Below are 17,993 nucleotides of genomic sequence, written 5' to 3'. Positions count from 1 at the left end.
AGGTTATTCCTAAACAGCTTTTTGCTGTGCCCATGGGTTGAACAATGCTGTGTTTGCAGCCAGGTGTTAGGGGTCACAACAGACCGAGAGGAAAGGACAGTAGCAGCTGTGCACTCATTCAGATGTTTGCAAAATGTACTCTTGGTTTATTCCCTGGATCCATTGTTCACGCCTGTAACCCTGGCTCGAAAAGACAGTTTTAGGGCAAAACTGTACTTTTTTCTTGAGGCAAGGCCCATGAGGCCCTGCAGAGCCCCCACTGTTCTCAGGACTGATCAGGCTGAAGGTCTGCGCCAGTGAGGCAAAGCTGGGAGGTGGGAGCGGCTAGGAGAGCCCCGCAGCCACAGCCCCCATTTGCACGCATCACACCAGGGGCCCGACTCCAACCCTGTGGCACCATCTGAGTTGTGTCTCAGATGAGTGTCCTGCAGTCCCATTCAGTCAGCATCCAGGCATGATTTCTGGCCCCCTGCACACCCTCACCCCCCAGCAGGACAAATGCTCACCTGTGGCCATTATTGGGAAGGAAGCACCTCTGAGAGGATGTACCCCAGCATCCAGCATTCTGGGCCCCATCCCAGCCTCGAAAAGGCCTGGGCCTTCTGGAGTCCGTTTCCCACAGGAGGGAACCAGGACCTACAGCTTCTGCCGCACCTTCTCCCCTTTCTGCCCAGCAGAGCCTCAAGCCTCCTGTTTACCAGCTCAAAGTGACAGGTGATCTCTTGGTGGGTTCAGGCGACACAGGGCTGGCGGTAGCTGTTCCACTTGGCTGGTTGCTTTTTATATTTTCTTCAGCTAAACTTTCCTGAGGGAGTCCAGTGTGTTAGGCCGTCATGATACTGATTACTGCTATTCTCACTCACTCAGAGCTGCTTTCTCGAAATATAATTCACACATCAAAACAATCCATCCTTTTCAAAGCGTGCAGTTCGATGGTTTTTAGCCCGTTAATAGTTGTGAAACCATCACAACGATTGAATTTTAGGGCATTTCCGTCATCCAAAGAAACCCTGTACCTCTCAGCTGTCACTCCCCATCCCCATTTCCCCGCAGCCTCTGGCAACCGGAAACGCACTTTTTGTCCGTGGATTTGCCTGGACATGTCATATAAATGCAAGCATATGCTGTGTGCTCTTTGATTACTGGCTTCTTTCACTTAGCACAGCGTTTCCAAGCTTCATCTGTTGTTCATTCCTTTTTGCTGCCAAATAATATTCCATTGTACGGATGTGCCACGTTTTGTTTATTCATCTGTCAGCTGATGGACACTGAGGTTATTTCCACTTTGCAGCTGCTATGAATAATCCTGCTCTGAATGTTCACGCACAAGTTTCTGTGTGAACGTATGTTTTCGGTTCTCTTGGGTACATAACCTAGGAGTGGAATTGCTCGGTCATACGGTAACTCTACATTTAACAATCTGAAAGAACGCCCAAACTGCTTTCCAAAGTGACTGGACCATTTTACAGTCCCCCCCAGCAATGTGTTCTCTGGATATTCGCAATAGCTTTCTAAGACTGGTATTATAATCGACAACTTAAATTAAAGCCACTGAGGCTCAGGAAAGGTAAGAAACTTGCCTGTTACTTGCAAATGCCAAGCTCTTCCCTCTGTGACCAGTTGCCAAGTATTAACCCTGTATCCTCAGAGGACAGCTGTGCTCTTCACCCTTTACCTCTATGCCTGCCACCACCCTGATGGGAAATCTTTATGTTACAGGACGTGTCAGGAAATGCTGCATTTCTGGCCTTCACTCCTTTTGGGTTTGTTGTTCTGCAAGGAAACAAGAGAGTCCACTTCATTAAATGGTGAGTATCTTCATTTCCAAAACAGGCTTTTTACCCCTCACCAGCTGGGGAGGGCTGTGGTTCCCATGTCCTTTGTCTGTGAGTGGGCAAGTTCTGGTTCTGAACCCTCTCCTAAGCCTTGCGTCCATGATGGTAACTGGTGAAGGTAGTGGTCTCTTCTAGGGATCCTATTCTTCCAAAGGGGTGTTCCTGAGAGCCATCAGCCTCTCCAGAGAAAGGGTGTGGATACTTGGTTCCTGTGTAGGATGAGAGGTCTAGAGCTGGAGCCAGTGTCAGGGAAGCAAAGTTCCCGTAAGAACCGAGTCCTTGGGACTGACCTCTACTGGGGGCCATAGCATCTCAGGGAGGGTCACTTCTTACCCACTCTCCTAACAAAGGAGGGCTTGCAGTGAACCCTGGGGCAGACAGAAGTTACCCTGGTGCTCTGCAAAACACCCTCCTCAGACTGAACCCCTCAGTGGGCACTGCCTGTGGGAACAGATGCCGCTGTATCCCATCCCCTTTCAGGGCTTAGGGGTCCTCAGCCTCCGGAAGTCACATGCCTACCCTTTGTCCCCTCCCACTCCTGTCTCCAGCAGGCGGGAGCCCCCGCTGCAGCTGCACTGACCGCTCCCTCCCTGCCCATCTGCCGGGGTCTGTTCTGCAGCAGGGCTCTGTGAGCTGAAGCCACAGACTCTAGTTTGTTGATGGACATGTGGCTCTCCAAGAGACTCTTTTTCAGGCACATGCAGACATCGTGCAGCCTCATCAGACCATGCTGCACATTCTCCTTGGCCCCTGCGACCCCTGAACCTCCCTTTAGGCTGAGAGGTCTAAGCTGGTCTGCTCCTCAGGGGCTTGGACAAGCAGCTTTCTTTGGCCCAGCAGGGCTAGCCACAGAATCCCACTCCTGGCTCATCCCCTTGGCCTTCTCCAGAAGAGCTGGTGGGAAACCCAAGGGCAGAGCTCTCCCTGGCGAGCTTTCTGCCGGGGGTGCTGCAGGCCAGACACCCCCTTTCCAACCCTCATGACTTTTATGAAGCTTGGAGACACAGTCATCATGAGAGTGCTTGCGAAACTGCTCCCCAGATGTGCCCGACCAGGCCACATTCCCCAGAAAACCCCTTCCCAGGGTGGGCCTGCTGCACTGCACTAACTGGGGTGCACCCCAACACTCCCATTTCCCGACCTTCCCAAGCTGGCCTCACTCACTCACTGCACTCTCTAGGTGAAGATGGTGAGGGTTCGGGGTCTTCTGTCCAACCAGATCTTTTCAGACATTGAGCAGAGTCAGGCACTGCTCTCCTCGTGAGGGGCACTTGCCGCGTGGAGCCTCTGGGTGGTCTCATGTTCCCAGAGCACCCGCATCCTGGCCACACTCCAACCAGGCCAGCTGTCACATGAGGCAACTGGTAGGGGACATTTTAGCTAAAAACACAGAGGACTCGCCTGTTACCGGGGCCGGTGGTCCCTAAAGGACCCTCACCCTCCAGAAGCCAGACTGCAGCTCTCCAGGATGCCCCAGACCCTCTTCCTTCTCTGGCTTCTCTCACAGCCCACTTCTTCAGGAAGGCTCTTCATCTCTCAACGTCAGAGTAACAGATGTCAACTTCAATCTGACTCCCAACAGAAAATTTTCTACTTTCCTACCTTGCTTGTTGAAGCTGAGATGATCCATGTGCTTATGTTATCAGTCGATTGATAAGTACGGTATTCTGTACGTGTGTGAGAGGTGGATTGCCTGGGAGGGAGCCTTACAGAGAAGGAACCCCACGTGGCTCATATGAGCTCGGAACAGGTGGCCAGAGGTGTGAGCTCTCATCCTGACCCGGCCGTGGCTTCCAGGGAACAAGTGGCCTTCCTCTGCCCCACGAGTTTTGTCCAGGAGTAAGCCGGGTACACTGTTCTCACCACCTTTCTGCTGCCTTTCTAGGATGTTGAGGAGAGCTCCCTAGAAATCGCAAAGAGGAAGAAGCCAAGTGGAGGCAGATATGCATGGTCAGACCTCCCTGCAGGGGGAGAGGGTAGAAAAATAAAGACTCTGCCCCAGTGAGGTAGGAGGGGGCCTTCGGGCTCCACAGGGAAGCTCTCAGGCAGATCAGCGGAAGGGAAGTTGAGGCCTTGGTCGACGCAGAGGCCTGGTCCTCTGGCTCTCAGGGACAACCACCTAAGCTAAGACCCCGGTCCGTTTTTCCACTTTGTGAATGTCACCAAGGCTGAGAGCAGGATGTGGAGGTGAGGTCGAAGCCGTGCCATGTACAGTAACCATGTCACTTCTTCTGATTTGTGTCTGTCCTGCGGGCGATGTACCCCAGTATCCTGTTTGCCTCTTTTACTGCAGCCATTCACTGGGCTGGTGGCTTCAAGGATTTTTCTACACAAACCCCTAAGCCCCTTTCCTGGTCAGTACGCTGCATGACTGTTCCATGTAATCTGTCCTCTCTCTGGTATGTTGCCCTGCCCCCTCCCCGAGATCGTCTGACATTTGTCTGCATTAGACTGCATTCTCCATCCAGTGGCACCGTCACCTGAAAGACTCAGCTCCCTCAGAACCCGGTTGCATTGTTTCTCATTATTTGCTGTATCTTGAACTTTGGCCTCATCAGCTACCTGTGGCATCTTACATTTGACAGTCCCATCTAGATAATGCACCTGTGTTATGAACCAAATCCTGAAATGGCCCAGGACCACTCTACCTAGACTCACTGCCCGTGCAGACGTTTCCCTTTTACAGCCACTGTTGATGAGCCCGAAATCCTCCTATCACCCTATTATGATAGAGTGATTGACCAGAAAACTGTGGATTGAACTGTTTCAGCAACTGTTCTCTAAGGCCCCTGCGCTGCTGTCTTGTTTCGGTTCTAGTTTTGGCTAAAACTGTGTCTGTGCCTGGAGCCCCTTCCAGTCAGGGTGGGCTGTGCATCTACGAGACTTAGCTGTGAACAGGCAGCCCACAGCGAGCTGATGGGCGCTCTCTTTGTGCTTCTAGGAATGAGGTGACCAAGCTGAAATTTGAAGGAAAGACCTTTTATTTATACGTAAGTCAGAAAGAGGTGAGTGCTTGTTTCCTTCTCTTCAGGGAGGGCTGGGGCTGAACCAAGGTGGTCCACCAAGGTAGAGCTAAGCCCCCTGCAGGCTAAGTCAGGAGCAAGGGCAAGATATGGAGGTAGCTAGGCCCTGGAGCACAGGGACTTCATCAGGGATGCTGGTGACCCCTAAGGTTCCATACCTCCAGAAGGTACAAAGTAAGATTCTTTTGATTCCATATGAAAATTCCAGGAAGATAATAAATACCCACCAAAAGAAGAAAATTCCAGATGAGACTGCCACTTTCTCGGGGGAGGGCTCGTCTCATTCACGCTAAGCCAGTGGAGACTCACTCTGATGGGACCCGACTGCCAGGTGTGCCCTTGCACACTGACCTGAGCTCTGCCCGTGGGTGCTGAGGCTTCTCTCCCCAGCTGAAGCCGGTCCCTGGGAATGGTAGGGAACCCTCAGACAGCCCGAGGGTCAGTGTCCTGGCCCACTTCGCCCTTCGCGTCTCCATCCGCACTCAGCTGTTCCTATGTGGGATTTTTTGTAGGAAAAGAAAATTATTCTCACATATTTTGCTCCAACTCCAGAAGCCTGCAAGCACCTCTGGAAATGTGGAATCGAGAACCAAGCCTTCTACAAGTGAGTGGATACCTGGGGTGGGGACTGCCTTGATCAGGGCCAGAGTCAGAGAATCAACTTTTAGAGCAGTGATGGGCAGGAAACCAAGAAACTGACAAAGGCGAACACGAGATGACAAAGCTGGGCTTCCTTATAAAACCCAGAGTCCTTTCCAGGTTACTGTACCGGCTGGAGGGTCAAAGCTGAGGTCTGGGAAAGTGCCTCAGCAAAGCTGCCCAAGTGATGTCCTTGGACAGCCGCCCGCCCCCCAACCCCCCGTGGCAGAGCACCTCTGTGTCTTCCTAGGGGAAGGCTTGGGCCAGAGAAAGCCCATGGGTATCTGACTGTAAGCTAGCCCTGTGGAGCCATTCAGAGGCCTGGGCGGCCCAGAATAGCTCCATGTGGGAGCAGTCACAACCCAGAAGAGTTTCCTAAGTCTTGGAGAGACTCTGGGGCCCACTCCCCAGTGGGTGGCCTGCTGCTGAGCTGGAGCTGATGCCCAGCCCTTCCTGCTGTGTCACTGACAGAGATGTTGCCAGTGACAGGCCAAGTCCCCAGGAGCCCGGCGTTGGGGTAGCTGGAGGGAGCAAGGACTTGTCTGTTACTGAGATACCAGCTTTGGGTCAAAGGCCAAGAGCACAGCTTACCGAATGATTTTGTCAAGTTATACTGAAGACTTTGTGCCCAGTTTTAAGAAAGTGGTTATAAAACCATCAGGAAGCAAAGAAATAGCCCATCAAGAAACTGAGGTGATGCCAGAAAAAGTATGTTTTGCTAAAACTCTTGGTCTTGTTTTTAAAACAGGATGTAATGATTTATCCCTTAATAAGCTGCATCTTGATCAGAACAATAAAGACAGAATGTGTAGTATTTACCTCCTGACAGGCCATAGTTCTCCCTGTCAGGGGAAGGGGGCTGGAGGGGGTCGGGGGCCCCATCCCCGCCACTCCAAGGACTCTGCTGCCTGCTGTGGGATGTCTCCTCCCTGTTACCAGGGCCCGAGGCTGTTCCTTGGGCAGGTTTTCTGAGCTGTGTAATAACATCTGTGCATTTGATAGCAGAATTGGGGGGAGGAACTGAATTGGCAGCCTGAACTTTACCTGAGTGGGCTTCTTTCTTCTCATGGAGAAGGCACGTGGAAGATTTTCATGTGGTCCCGTTTCCCTCCTATTCAATCCCTGGCTGTCCAAGGAAAGCCAGGAGAACGTCTCAGCATCGTTTTTGGAGGCCTGCCTTTGCTTTTCCCTCTGTGCCATGGTCTGAACCTGTGACCAAACTCAATTTCTGAGTCTTTCATGAACTGATCTCCACACCCTGACAGCATCCACAGTGGAAACCAGGGCTGCTTGCCACTGTTTTCCACTGGCTACAGACTAAGTATTAGAAGCCTGCATCCTGGGTCCGATCCCCACTTGTGCCCAGTCTCTAGCTCTGGCTTCACTCAGCATCTGCCATGCGCTCAGATCCCTGCCTTGCGTCTGGCCTAGGGTTTTACAAGGCGCTGGGTCAGACTCAAGAACGTGTTCAGATAAAAATATAACTACGTATCTGACACGTATTTAATATTTTGAAGCAAAAAAAAAAAATGTGCTTATGCAGGAGGGCAGGTAGGCTCAGAGGCTCGTGGAGCCCTGACACAGGTGGGGATGGTGTCCCCAGGAACTGCTGTTCCTGGATATAGGGACGCCTCCCTAAGTGTTCGCTGACCACTCAGGACAGAGACTTTGGACCAGATGGGTTCCCAGCTGGGTTAATACGACATGCACTCAGGGCATGTTGTGGGTGGAGTTGGGTCTTAGGAGATTCAGTCTAGGGAGCTCTGCCCAAGCTTCCTTGTCTAAGTGTGAGAGGACTAAAGAGGTCACTCAAGAGGATAGATAGGCTGTCCAGAGTCTCCGCCTCAACTGTCCACAGCCTCGGCAGCAGTGTTAATAGGTATTCTGAGAGAGGGTGAATGGGTCCAAGTTCAAATAAATGGTGGAACTTGTACTAAAGTTCAGCTAGTTTCTTCATTTCAGGGCTTTTCAGAGTCTCTAAAGTGATACCACACTGTAGGTTCTCTCCAAGGAGGAGACAGAATAGGAAGGCAGACTCTCCTCTCTTCTCCACCCAGTTACCCAGATATCCACATGGACTCTGATGCTGGGTCTGGAAGGGACTCCTGAGGTCAAGCAGTCCCAGCTCCACTCTTTTATAGAGAAGAATGGGAGAGGAAAGAGACACCTGCCCGGGGCACACTGCTAACCAGAGACCTGGCTGAGATTCAGCGGGTGGCATTCTCTTACTCGGCCAGCCCCTGGCCCTAATGTTTATTCTCTTGGTCCCCCTGGGGAGCCCGTACACTCCGGATATGGAAGCAGGTTGCAGCCTGCCCGCCCCCAGCACTGAGGCTCAGAGTGTGGCCCTCAGGGGCTAACGGAGAGTCAGAGACAAGTGGGGCTGTGAAGGGCCTTTTCCCAAAGGGTTTCCTCAAGTAGGCTTTGGAAGGAGCTGGGGGTGCGCTGCCTTAGGCTGTAAGGCCTTGCAGGCCATCTGTCACACTGGACTTTGCCTTGCTGCAGGCTGGAGAAGTCAAGCCAAGTGCGCACAGTGTCCAGCAGCAATTTATTCTTTAAAGGGAGCCGGTTCCGATACAGGTAAATAGTGACAGTAAGTAACCACTACGGACCTATTTTCAGACCCTTCCCTGGAGCACAGTGGCTCGGTGGTCCCTACCCTTGAGAACAGAGATGCTGGGAACCTCCAGAAAAGCCTGTGGTTTCCATCTGGTTCTCCTATCTCCTAACCCTTTGACTATTTCCTTCTCTGCAGCTGTTTGCCTGTAGGGCTTGACAATATGTATCTTCTCCTCCTGCTCTTATAAAAGCAGCAAAATAAGAACTGTAACAGTGATGCCTCTCATTTTTGTCTAAAGATCTTTTTTTTGAGGCAATATTTTTGGAACATGCTGGACAATGAAGAATCATTCTTAAATGAGAACGGAAGATCCCAAAGACTCCAGATAGAGAGCTGTCAGGATGCCTTAGGGCTCTTTACCCCCAGAAGCAAGCCCTTCTCAGTGGCCTGAACATTGGGATGGGGTAGGCCAAAGAGGCTACTTCCCAGTGCAGCCAGAGTTATCTGAGATCGTAGAGACGAGCGCGCCCTGGAACACTGTCTCACTTCCTGCCGCATGTTTTATTTTACTATTTACAGCGGCCGAGTTGCAAAAGAAGTAATGGAGTCCAGTGCCAAGATCAAGCGGGAGCCGCCAGAAATACACAGGTAGGCTGTCAGGGGCTTACCCCCAGCCAGGTCCCAGGTCAGATCTCAGGTTGAGCACTATGAAGATTCTGGCCATGACAGCTCCCAAACCAGGCAGGAAGCTGAAGAGACCAGTCTCGGCCAAAGGCCTGGGGAACAGGCTGACCCTGGTTCCCTGAGCCCTGATGGAGAATGCGGGCAGGTGGCTGAATGCAGCCCAGACAATAGATGGGACCCAGGAGCCACCTTCCTGGGTAATTCTCTATGTGATCCCAAGTCCTCAAATTAGTCACAGACCTCAGAGGACAAGCCCAAGCAGCAAGATTTCATGGGTTCTGTAAATAATCCATGAAAGGAAGTCAGTCACACTAGGTCTGAACGAGTTTCAGGGTCCGTGCTTTATGTGTAGGTGTAAATCAGGCATGTCCAGGAGTGCATCTCCTAGACCCTGACGAGACCTGGGGAGAAGACGATTGGCTAAGGGGGCTGGGCTGCCGCCAGCCTGACCTCTGCGAATGGGAGAGGTCATTACTCCTGTCTTCACACGGAGCCGCAGCCACCAGCAGCCCCTGTGGGAAGTCAGGAGGCGCTGCAGAATCGGTCTTCGGCACATTTTTAGGAGTGCCGCATATCCTGGGCTCTATCTCCCCGACAGCCCTGCCCAGGGACTGGTGGCACCGTTGCCACACTAAAGAAAGGTTCTGGTGGGTCTGGGATGTTAGGAGGTTGACAGGTTTGAAGTAGTATCTCTGACTGGGATCCAGGGACTAAAGGCAATAATGATTTTAAAAAACAAAACTTAACACAGCCAGGCAATTCTATGTAACTAGAATACAACTAGTCAACTCTACATCTGTCTGTGCACTGAGTCAAGAGTTCTCTTTTTCTTTAACCTCAGAGCGGGGATGGTCCCCAGCCGCAGCTGTCCCTCCATAACCCACGGCCCAAGGCTGAGCAGTGTCCCCAGGACCCGCAGGAGAGCTGTTCACATCTCCATCATGGAAGGTGAGCCCGAGCTCTGGAGGTGACCCAGGGTCCCTCCACGTCGCAGCCTTTCACTTATGTTCCAGATCTGATACCCGGTCTCTACAGCCTAAAGGATCAAGGTGGGTGAGGCAGTTCACCAGGAAATGAAAACCCGTTTGCATGGTCCTGAAGCATTCCAGTAGCTGCCACCACCTTCTCCTTTTGTAGAAATCTGTCCTCTTGGTGGAGGCAGGAAGAAAGACAAAGTCTATGTATCTTCACCAAACCAGACACCCCAGTAGCTGAGGCCGATACCCCTCCAGTCTCTGGACTGTTAGTACCGTGAGGAAACTCTAGGACTCTTGCTCTCAGCTGTGGTTACTGACCCGGGTTGCCCCATAGGCCTGATACGGGTATGAAGCTGAGTGCTTTCCTTCCTGAAGATGACGTTTTGTAGGCCTCAGAAGGTCTTGAGGACCAAGACACAGAATATGACTGCTTCATACCTCTCTGTCCTGGAGGCTGGGGAGGGAAGGCCCTCTGCCCTTTCTGCGGGAATGCTGTTAATGAAAATGGAGAATCCCTTAGGTTAGGAGGGACATTGTTCTGCTGCTCCTCTGGGAGGATCCCTGGCTTGTGCTTAAAATTTAATGATGTGTCAGTGACTGCATCACCGAGTATGGCGCAGAACTACAAATAGGCTAGGGGTTAAGAACCCTGGCCGGGCAACCACCGTCAACTGCCTTAATTACGGGAGTACACAGTGCTCCATTTATAAAACTCCATGGGGCTGTGAAGAAGCTGGTGTATGTGCAAGTACTTTTCTCTATTATTTTATGACTTTTGGTGGCACCAGGTCTTCCTTGTTGCGTGCGGGCTTTCTCCAGTTATGGCAGTGCTCGAGCACCTCCGTGTGGTGGTCTCCTGTTGGGGAGCACAGGTTTAGTTGCTCTGAGGAGCGAACCCATGGCCCCTGCGTTGGCAGGCAGATTCTCAAGCACTGGACCACGAGGGAAGCCCCTGTGCAAGTACTTTGAAGAGATGAAAGCACTGACTGGGCAGCAACAAGCACAGTGCAAAGAGCCCTGGTCCGGAGATAAAGATGAGGTCAGCACGGGAGCTCTGCTGTGCATTTTCTGGGGCAGCTTGCTTAACCTCTGAGGCTGTTGACCCCACTTTAGAGGGGGGATGGGTGTCGGGGGTGGGGTGGCCTTGTAAACTGCCAAGCATAACTGTGATGCAAGGTATGGATTGCTGAGTTCTGGCTGTCATCAGACACTGCCCCTGGGTTTTCCCTCCTATCTGACTCTTTAGTGGAGAACTGAGCCTGGCTCTCTTATTCTGGGATGTGCATCTCAGGAAAGTGGAATGTCCTCTCATCTTTTGAGGATACATATCTTCCTCCCCTCTCTGAGGCCCTTCTTGCCATCAGGTCCATCCCAGGACTCCTGCAGGAAGTCGGGACAGCTGTCCTCCCAGGCAGAAGGGCACCCCCAGGCATTACTGCTCCCCAGTATAGGGAAGAATATCAAGAAAACCAGCATTCCCAGAAGAGGGAAGACAGGCCATCCAGGTGGAGACCCAAGTCAGCAGGAGTAGCTGCAAGCAGGGTTAGCAACACCCCAGGGGTGGGGACACTGTTCTCAAGCTTCCCCAAGACGAGCAATGGGGCTCCTCAGCTCCCAGCCAGCGCTGGCTCTGCCTTCAGCCTCCTCCCATCATAGCAGCAGCTCCTCAACATCCATAAGTCACCTGCGCTTGCAAAATGGCCGAGGAGGATGCAGAGGGCCATTAGAGCAGAGAACCCCCTCGCCCCGCAGGGCCAGGGCCTGGCCTCAAAAGCTCAGCCTCAGAACTTGACACCTGGCAGATGACAGCCCAGCAGGCCTCCGTCCCAGTGCTTCTCCCCAAGCCACCCTGCTCCTCACACGTCGGGGCCCATTTAGACCCAGGAGGGAGTAGGCAGCTCAGAACTGCCCCAGCGGGAATAAACTCACAGGCAGAATGAAAGTCAGGGTGAGAAGAGGCAGATGGACATCTGCCTTGGAAAAAAGACAAGACTTGAGCAGTTAAGTGGCTCTTACCAGTGCGTGCTTAGTTGCTTCAGTCGTGTCAGACTCTCTGCGACCCTATGGACCATGGCTGGCCAGGCTCCTCTGTCCATGGGGTTCTCCAGGCAAGAATACTGGAGTGGGTTGCCATTTCCTTCTCCAGAGGATCCTCCTGACCCAGGGATCTGACCCAGGGATCAGACCCACGTCTCTCATGTCTCCTGCATTGGCACTGGTTCTTTACCACCTGGGAAGCCCAGAAAGTAAATGGCTCCTGAAACAGAGTCGAAGAGAGGTATGTGCCATGTGCTTAGTAACTCAGTGACATCTGACTCTTTGCAACCCCATGGACTAGCGCCCGACCCAGGGATCAAACCCACATCTCATGTTTCCTGCACTGGCAGGCAGATTCTTTACCACTGTGCCACCTAGGAAGTACAGGGGTCAGGAAGCCTAGTGAAATAAAGAATGGATCATTTCAGGAGGAGAGAGATCAGCTGCATCATCTCTGAGGGGAGGTTTTGCCTTTAAAGCACCTAACATGGCTGATCCCCACTGTCCACCCAACCAGGCAGGGAAGGGTGGGAGGGATGTGATGGGGGCCTCAGAGGAAGGGCACAAACCATCACAACTCCCAGGAAGTTATGGGCATTTGAAATGGGTTCATGCTCCATCAGGGGTCGTCCTTCCTGCAGTCCATACACCATAGAAATTGTTATCACAGAAACCATTTGCCTTTTCCAGGGGAAAGCTTTGTTTTTCTCCAAAAATGGGGGTAAACTGCAAAAACGTTAACATTACAGTTTGAATGAAACCATGTAATCTCACTGAACTTTAAACAGAAGCCTGCACTGGTTGGCCCTACCCTCTGCTCTCAGGGATGCCAAGATAACACATTAGCACAGGCCTGACCCAGAGAGGTCACTCAGGTATGTCCGTTCCCATCACTCACTGTACCCCCGGGGGCACCAGGCAGCAACCAGACTGCACAGAGCCCACTGGAGGAGAGGGCCCATTTCCAGCCGCAGAGCCCCTCCTCCCCCATCAGAGCCTCACACCACAAGGCCCCTTGCCTCTGCGGCTTCACATCCTGGGTTTTCTGGGGCAGTCCCGCTTCCCCTCCCCTCTGGCATCACCCCTATCCTCTCGGTCCCTAACCCTCTGAGAGGCCTCGGGCCCTGATAACGGGCCTCAGGGAACCAGCTCTACAGGCTGGGAAAACATTACTTTTTATGGGTCTAAGTGCTTCTAACTGAATCCAGGGCCCTGATAAGCTTGGCCTCTCAGAGCCGCTCTGCTGTCTCCAGCACGGGAGGCACTGTGAAGGGGCTGCCGTGGCGTGTGACCAGTGAAAAAGCCTGCGTCCCTGGTTGGGTTTCCATCCGTGCCCCCTGCACCTTCTCTTCCTGGCCGGTCCCATGAGGAGACCAGCTGGTTTCCACTGAAGACGTGCCTGCCTTCCTGGGCCACCATGGGGAAGAGCCTGATTAAGATTCACACGCGAGTCCGAGTTCAGCTCCGGCTGACTAATCACTGCCTCCGGCCCCTGAGCGTGCGCATCCTGAGGCTGGGGCCCCGGCTTCAGGGGAGGCTCCTGACCGCTGTGCCCCCCAGCCCACCGGGAGCCAACTCCAGGCAAGGCGATCAGCTGGAACGCCTCCAAGGTAAAGAGACACCCTCTATCTTGCTGTGCCGCCCACCTGAGCCATCCCAGAACTACAGGTTTGAGGCGAGTGATGATTTGTACTGAAACCTGCAGCTCTGTACAGGACTACCGTGGCATAGGAGTGGTGATTTAAGATCACCTTACAGGTGGGTCTGAGAGTGGGTGGCCATTCCCTTCTCCAGGGAGCGAACCTGGGCCTCCTGCATTGCAGGTGGAATCTTTACCATCTGAGCCACCAGGGAAGCCTGCTGTTGGGGGAATAGAAGACTAATATTTACTGAATAATTCTGTCTGTCGGACGCTGTCCTTAGGGGAAAAGCGCATGTGTAGCCAGTATCTTGCTTACTGAGAGCACCAACGACTCACGATGATGTGGCTTCTGCAGTCCCTCCGATTGTGCTTTCTCCTGTCATGGCCTCTGCCTCTCACCTTCCCCAGCAAGCTCAGAGCTGAACTGTAGGCCAAGCTAAGATTGCAGTGAAGTGGCTTCTGGCAGCTAATCTGGTCATATGCTGGAAAGTCTGCCATCAAAGCTGTCCTTGTGAGGTGCAGGCCCCAGAGAACAGAGAGCCACAGAGGGTTTGGGAAGGAGCTGAGCCAGCACCATGCGCAGTCAGGGCCTGAAGAGGCTTCTGTTCATCAGGAACCCACTTCACACTCGCAGGCACATGTTTCTCCTGTTACACGTGCAGCGGGGGCAGAAGGGAGGAACCGAGAGCAGAGGAGCATCGAAGGCGCTGCAACAAGGGACAGGCGCTTAATTTTACCTTCTTTCATGACGGTTTCTTGGGCAACTTAAAACTAAGGCAGGAGCAGGCTGTTCACTTAATTCATCCTGGCCCGCTGTTCTGCTCCCCAGAATCCAGCTGGATGGTCATTAGCACCGGGGAGTGAAAGATGCTAGGACGCTACCATCGCCTTTGCCAGTAACAACCAACCACATGACTCTGGCAAGTTCTGTAACCACTTGCCCTCTCTACTTCATGAATGCTGAAAGATGAAAGTGCTTTGAAATGTTTAAAACATTATACAGATTTAAGAGTCTACAGCGTAGGGACAAGAAACACAGACAGGACCATGAAGCTTCTGAGAGCAGGAGCTGACAGCTGTGGCAAGTACACTAATGGTGATATGATGGGGAGCAGAGGTGGAGAACGGGGGGCTGCCATCTCCCCCGCCCACGCATTTGTTCCTCTGGAGAACCTGTAACTGTGGATATGCTGAGAACGGCTAAAGCAGCCTGGGCAGGCAGGCGGCCTGGCTGCAACTGGCTACCCTACAAGGAAGCTAACGAAGATGAGACACACTGCTTCTGAAAGGTGACTGGCGCCTTTTAAAAGAAGCTAACCCTGAGCCAGAAAACTCCCTAAGCAGCCCTGGTTAGGTCAGATCTTTACTACCTGGGAATCTGGTTCAGTCTCGGGCAGTCAAGGTTAAGTTCAGAGCAACAGAAAGGGACAAGGTTCTCAATGTGGACCACAAAAGTAGGGAGAGCCACTCCGGCACCACCAGTATGTACAGGAGTGGGAAATGCAGACACTGAATCTGAAACAAAGAGCCTTTTTCTTGGGAGCACAGTGACAGGGGCCACACTTGGCCAGTCTGAGTCCACATCCTCAGGCCTGGGTGGCGGCTGTTTGGTTGAGGGAAGTAACCAGTTCCTGTTTTTCCCTACCAGAGCTTGAGCTCTGGAAAGACAGAAATGTTCTAAGAGAATAATGAGCGGTTTTAGGGCCAGAAGACCCTCCTCCTAACAAACGTTAAGAGAATTTCCCACTGGTCCTCTTCTCAGAGACCACTCTGTACTCCGGGCTGACAGCTCCCCTGGTTTTACCTATTCTGGACCCGGCTCAATTGAAGGTGAAAAGAGAGGGCGAGCACTTAGGAAGAGCAGGTTGGGTTTTCACCCCACTCTAGGTCAGTACAGCTAAAAGTGGAGGCTGAAGAGACTGACAGCAACTGCAGAAGTCCAAAAGATGAGCTCACGAGTTCAGGGAGCAGTGTGTTCGGGTGTCAGCAGGACACTCAGCTCCAGACTAGGTAACTGATGAGGCCCCGTTGGGCAAAACAGTCTCCTCTTCATTCCTGTCTCTCAAGACCCTCAGCTCCCTGAACCAAGACCCCCCCCCCCCCCCACCCCGGGTCAGAGATACTTTGCAATTCTCTTTCAGGTTGGGCTGAGCCAGGACACCAAAGGCAGGAAAGGCAGAATCTGTAATGAATATGGCCAAAACTATAAGCAAAGAAAGAAAAAAAACAACAGAAACTTACAACCAGTGACACCCTGATTCCTGCTGCTTCTCCGGTCCTATTCTTGATGCGCAGGGTTGGCGGCGGCTGGTCACGTGGGGCTGCACAGGGCCTTCCTAAGACTTCAGAGACCAAACAGAACAGGGCTGCCTCCACCAGACAAAGTGTGCGCCGGTACACAGAAGCCTGCTCACTTCCCCTTTGTCTTTCCAGGCCTCGAGTCCCTGCGGGACAGTGCCCACTCCACCCCGGTACGTGCCTCCTCCCACGGGGACACGTTCCTGCCTCACGTGAGAAGCAGCCGGGCAGACAGCAACGAGCGAGTCGCCGTGATTGCAGACGAGGCTTACAGCCCTGCGGACAGCGTGCTGCCCACCCCTGTGGCCGAGCACAGCCTGGAGCTGATGCTACTCTCCCGGCAGATCAACGGGGCAACCTGCAGCATCGAGGAGGAGAAGGAGTCTGAGGCCAGCACCCCGACTGCCGCCGAGCTGGAGGCCCTCGGGGGCGAGCTGAGGGCCCTGTGTCAGGGGCACAGCAGGCCGGAGGAGGAACAGGTGAATAAGTTTGTTTTAAGTGTCCTCCGTTTGCTCCTTGTGACCATGGGACTCCTCTTTGTTTTGCTCCTCCTCCTGATCATCCTTACTGAGTCTGACCTTGACATTGCCTTTTTCCGCGATATCCGCCAGACCCCCGAGTTTGAACAATTCCACTATCAATACTTTTGTCCCCTCAGGCGATGGTTTGCCTGCAAAATCCGCTCAGTGGTGAGCCTGCTCATTGACACCTGAGAAGGCATGAATCCTCCCAATAACTAGCCAGGTGGACCAAGGAGCCCGGCTCCCCATTCCCAGCAATGGGGCCCATCGCGGAACCATCGGCACATGTTCCAAGTCCTCCTCTCATGACTCAGAAAGTCCGCAGCCTAGGAGGGTCGTTTCCTAGAAGAAAGGGGATAGGCACACGCCTTGTCTAAACTAACTGGGAAAACTCATTTCCTTCAGAGGTTCTCTCAAGAAAGGCTCAGCAACTCCGTTTCTCATCCTCCCAATTTGCAGGATAATTTTTGGTTCTGAATTTTGATTTTTCATAGATGTGTATTATTTTGAAGATATCAAAAATAATTTATTTTGTTATTACTGATTCTCACAGTAGTGTCACCCAGCAGACGAGACACTAGTTGAAGACTAGAGGGCTGTCGTCTTCTGTTTACTGCAGGAGCTTCCCTGCTGGGGGCCCGGCAGACGCATCACTGCAGCCTCAGCGGGGCAGGTCAGGGGCCTGGACAATGGGGGCTGTCTAGGTTTTCTTCCCAGACAGAGCTTTTAAAAAAAAAAGTAAACATCCATGTAGAACGATTAAATGGAAAGTTGCTTCTTATGATGGTCTGAGTTGGATTTTCTTTTCATTTCTTTCAAATCTGAGCAGAGTGGGCATCTGAAACGACCACTGCTACAGCAGCAGCAGGGGTAGGGTAAGTCTGTCCCCTTAGACTAGATCCTAGGGAGCATCACCATGAGTTCTGTATCATGAACTTAGACTCCTGTGACTTTTTTCTAAGGACCTCAAGACTTTTACAGTGCTCCAGAAGCAATAGGTAAATTCAGTGGTGCCAGGGGTAGACAGCACTGTCAGACGTTGGACTAAGTACAGTTAACAGAAACCAGAGCTAAGGTACCGGAGAGACTGTTGAGATCACACAGCAGTACTTATTTTGTACACCCCTCTCCCTCTAGAAAAGACTATTTCAATTTATATTTTAACAAACAAAATATTTTCTTATCAATTCACCTTTTGTTTTTACTTTATGGAGTAAGAAAAATAATAGAGCCTGATGAACTTAAAAGATGCAAGAAAGAAACTGATCCTGAGAATGAAAAGCTTCAGAAAATAGAATTCCAAGATCAACCAAAACAGCCTTGGAAGGGACCAGGAAAAGAATCTCTTTAAATAAGAGTTCTAACAGATGCCTCCAAAAGAAGGTGAACGTGGCAGAGACCAACACTTAGCTGTAGAAACACTGCCCCCTAGGGTCATCCTCTGCACCAGGAAGATGAAAGCTGTAGGAAAACGCTGGCTGTCCTGGCTGACAGCCGTGGAAGCAGGTGGAAGTGTGAAGGGTGAGTGTGGGGTCCGCGGCCCAAGCTCCACAACACTTACAGCCGCTCACACACAAGAACTTGTTTTCATCTCAGGGAGAGATTTCCAAGTCATGTGGGGCTGGAGGACGTGGGTAGGATGGTCCGTGGACAGATTCCTGGGGCGCGCAGAGCAGACAGAGTCGTATGCAGGTCTGCCTTGCCCTAGTGTGTCCTCTGAGGTGGCAGAACCATATCCACGTACAGAATACAACAGCCATGGAATAGACAGTTCCTT

At 52.3% G+C, this 17,993-nt stretch overlaps 1 protein-coding gene across 1 annotated transcript in view; it reads left to right on the top strand.

The window, feature by feature from the left end:
* FRMD5 (FERM domain containing 5) overlaps nucleotides 1–16,401 on the top strand; it is a 322,295-nt gene extending 305,894 nt beyond the window's left edge. The window contains exons 8-15 of the mRNA XM_052659739.1: nucleotides 1,720–1,808; nucleotides 4,777–4,840; nucleotides 5,371–5,462; nucleotides 8,003–8,077; nucleotides 8,637–8,705; nucleotides 9,583–9,689; nucleotides 15,831–16,174; nucleotides 16,354–16,401. Coding sequence (XP_052515699.1) covers nucleotides 1,720–1,808; nucleotides 4,777–4,840; nucleotides 5,371–5,462; nucleotides 8,003–8,077; nucleotides 8,637–8,705; nucleotides 9,583–9,689; nucleotides 15,831–16,174; nucleotides 16,354–16,401 — 888 coding nt within the window. The remainder of the gene's footprint in view (nucleotides 1–1,719; nucleotides 1,809–4,776; nucleotides 4,841–5,370; nucleotides 5,463–8,002; nucleotides 8,078–8,636; nucleotides 8,706–9,582; nucleotides 9,690–15,830; nucleotides 16,175–16,353) is intronic.
* Nucleotides 16,402–17,993: the final 1,592 nt, after the last annotated feature.

Source organism: Budorcas taxicolor, chromosome 21 (genome assembly GCF_023091745.1).
Source record: "Budorcas taxicolor isolate Tak-1 chromosome 21, Takin1.1, whole genome shotgun sequence".
Classification (NCBI taxonomy): Eukaryota; Metazoa; Chordata; class Mammalia; order Artiodactyla; family Bovidae; genus Budorcas; species Budorcas taxicolor.
This window is presented reverse-complemented; position numbering and strand designations above follow the sequence as displayed.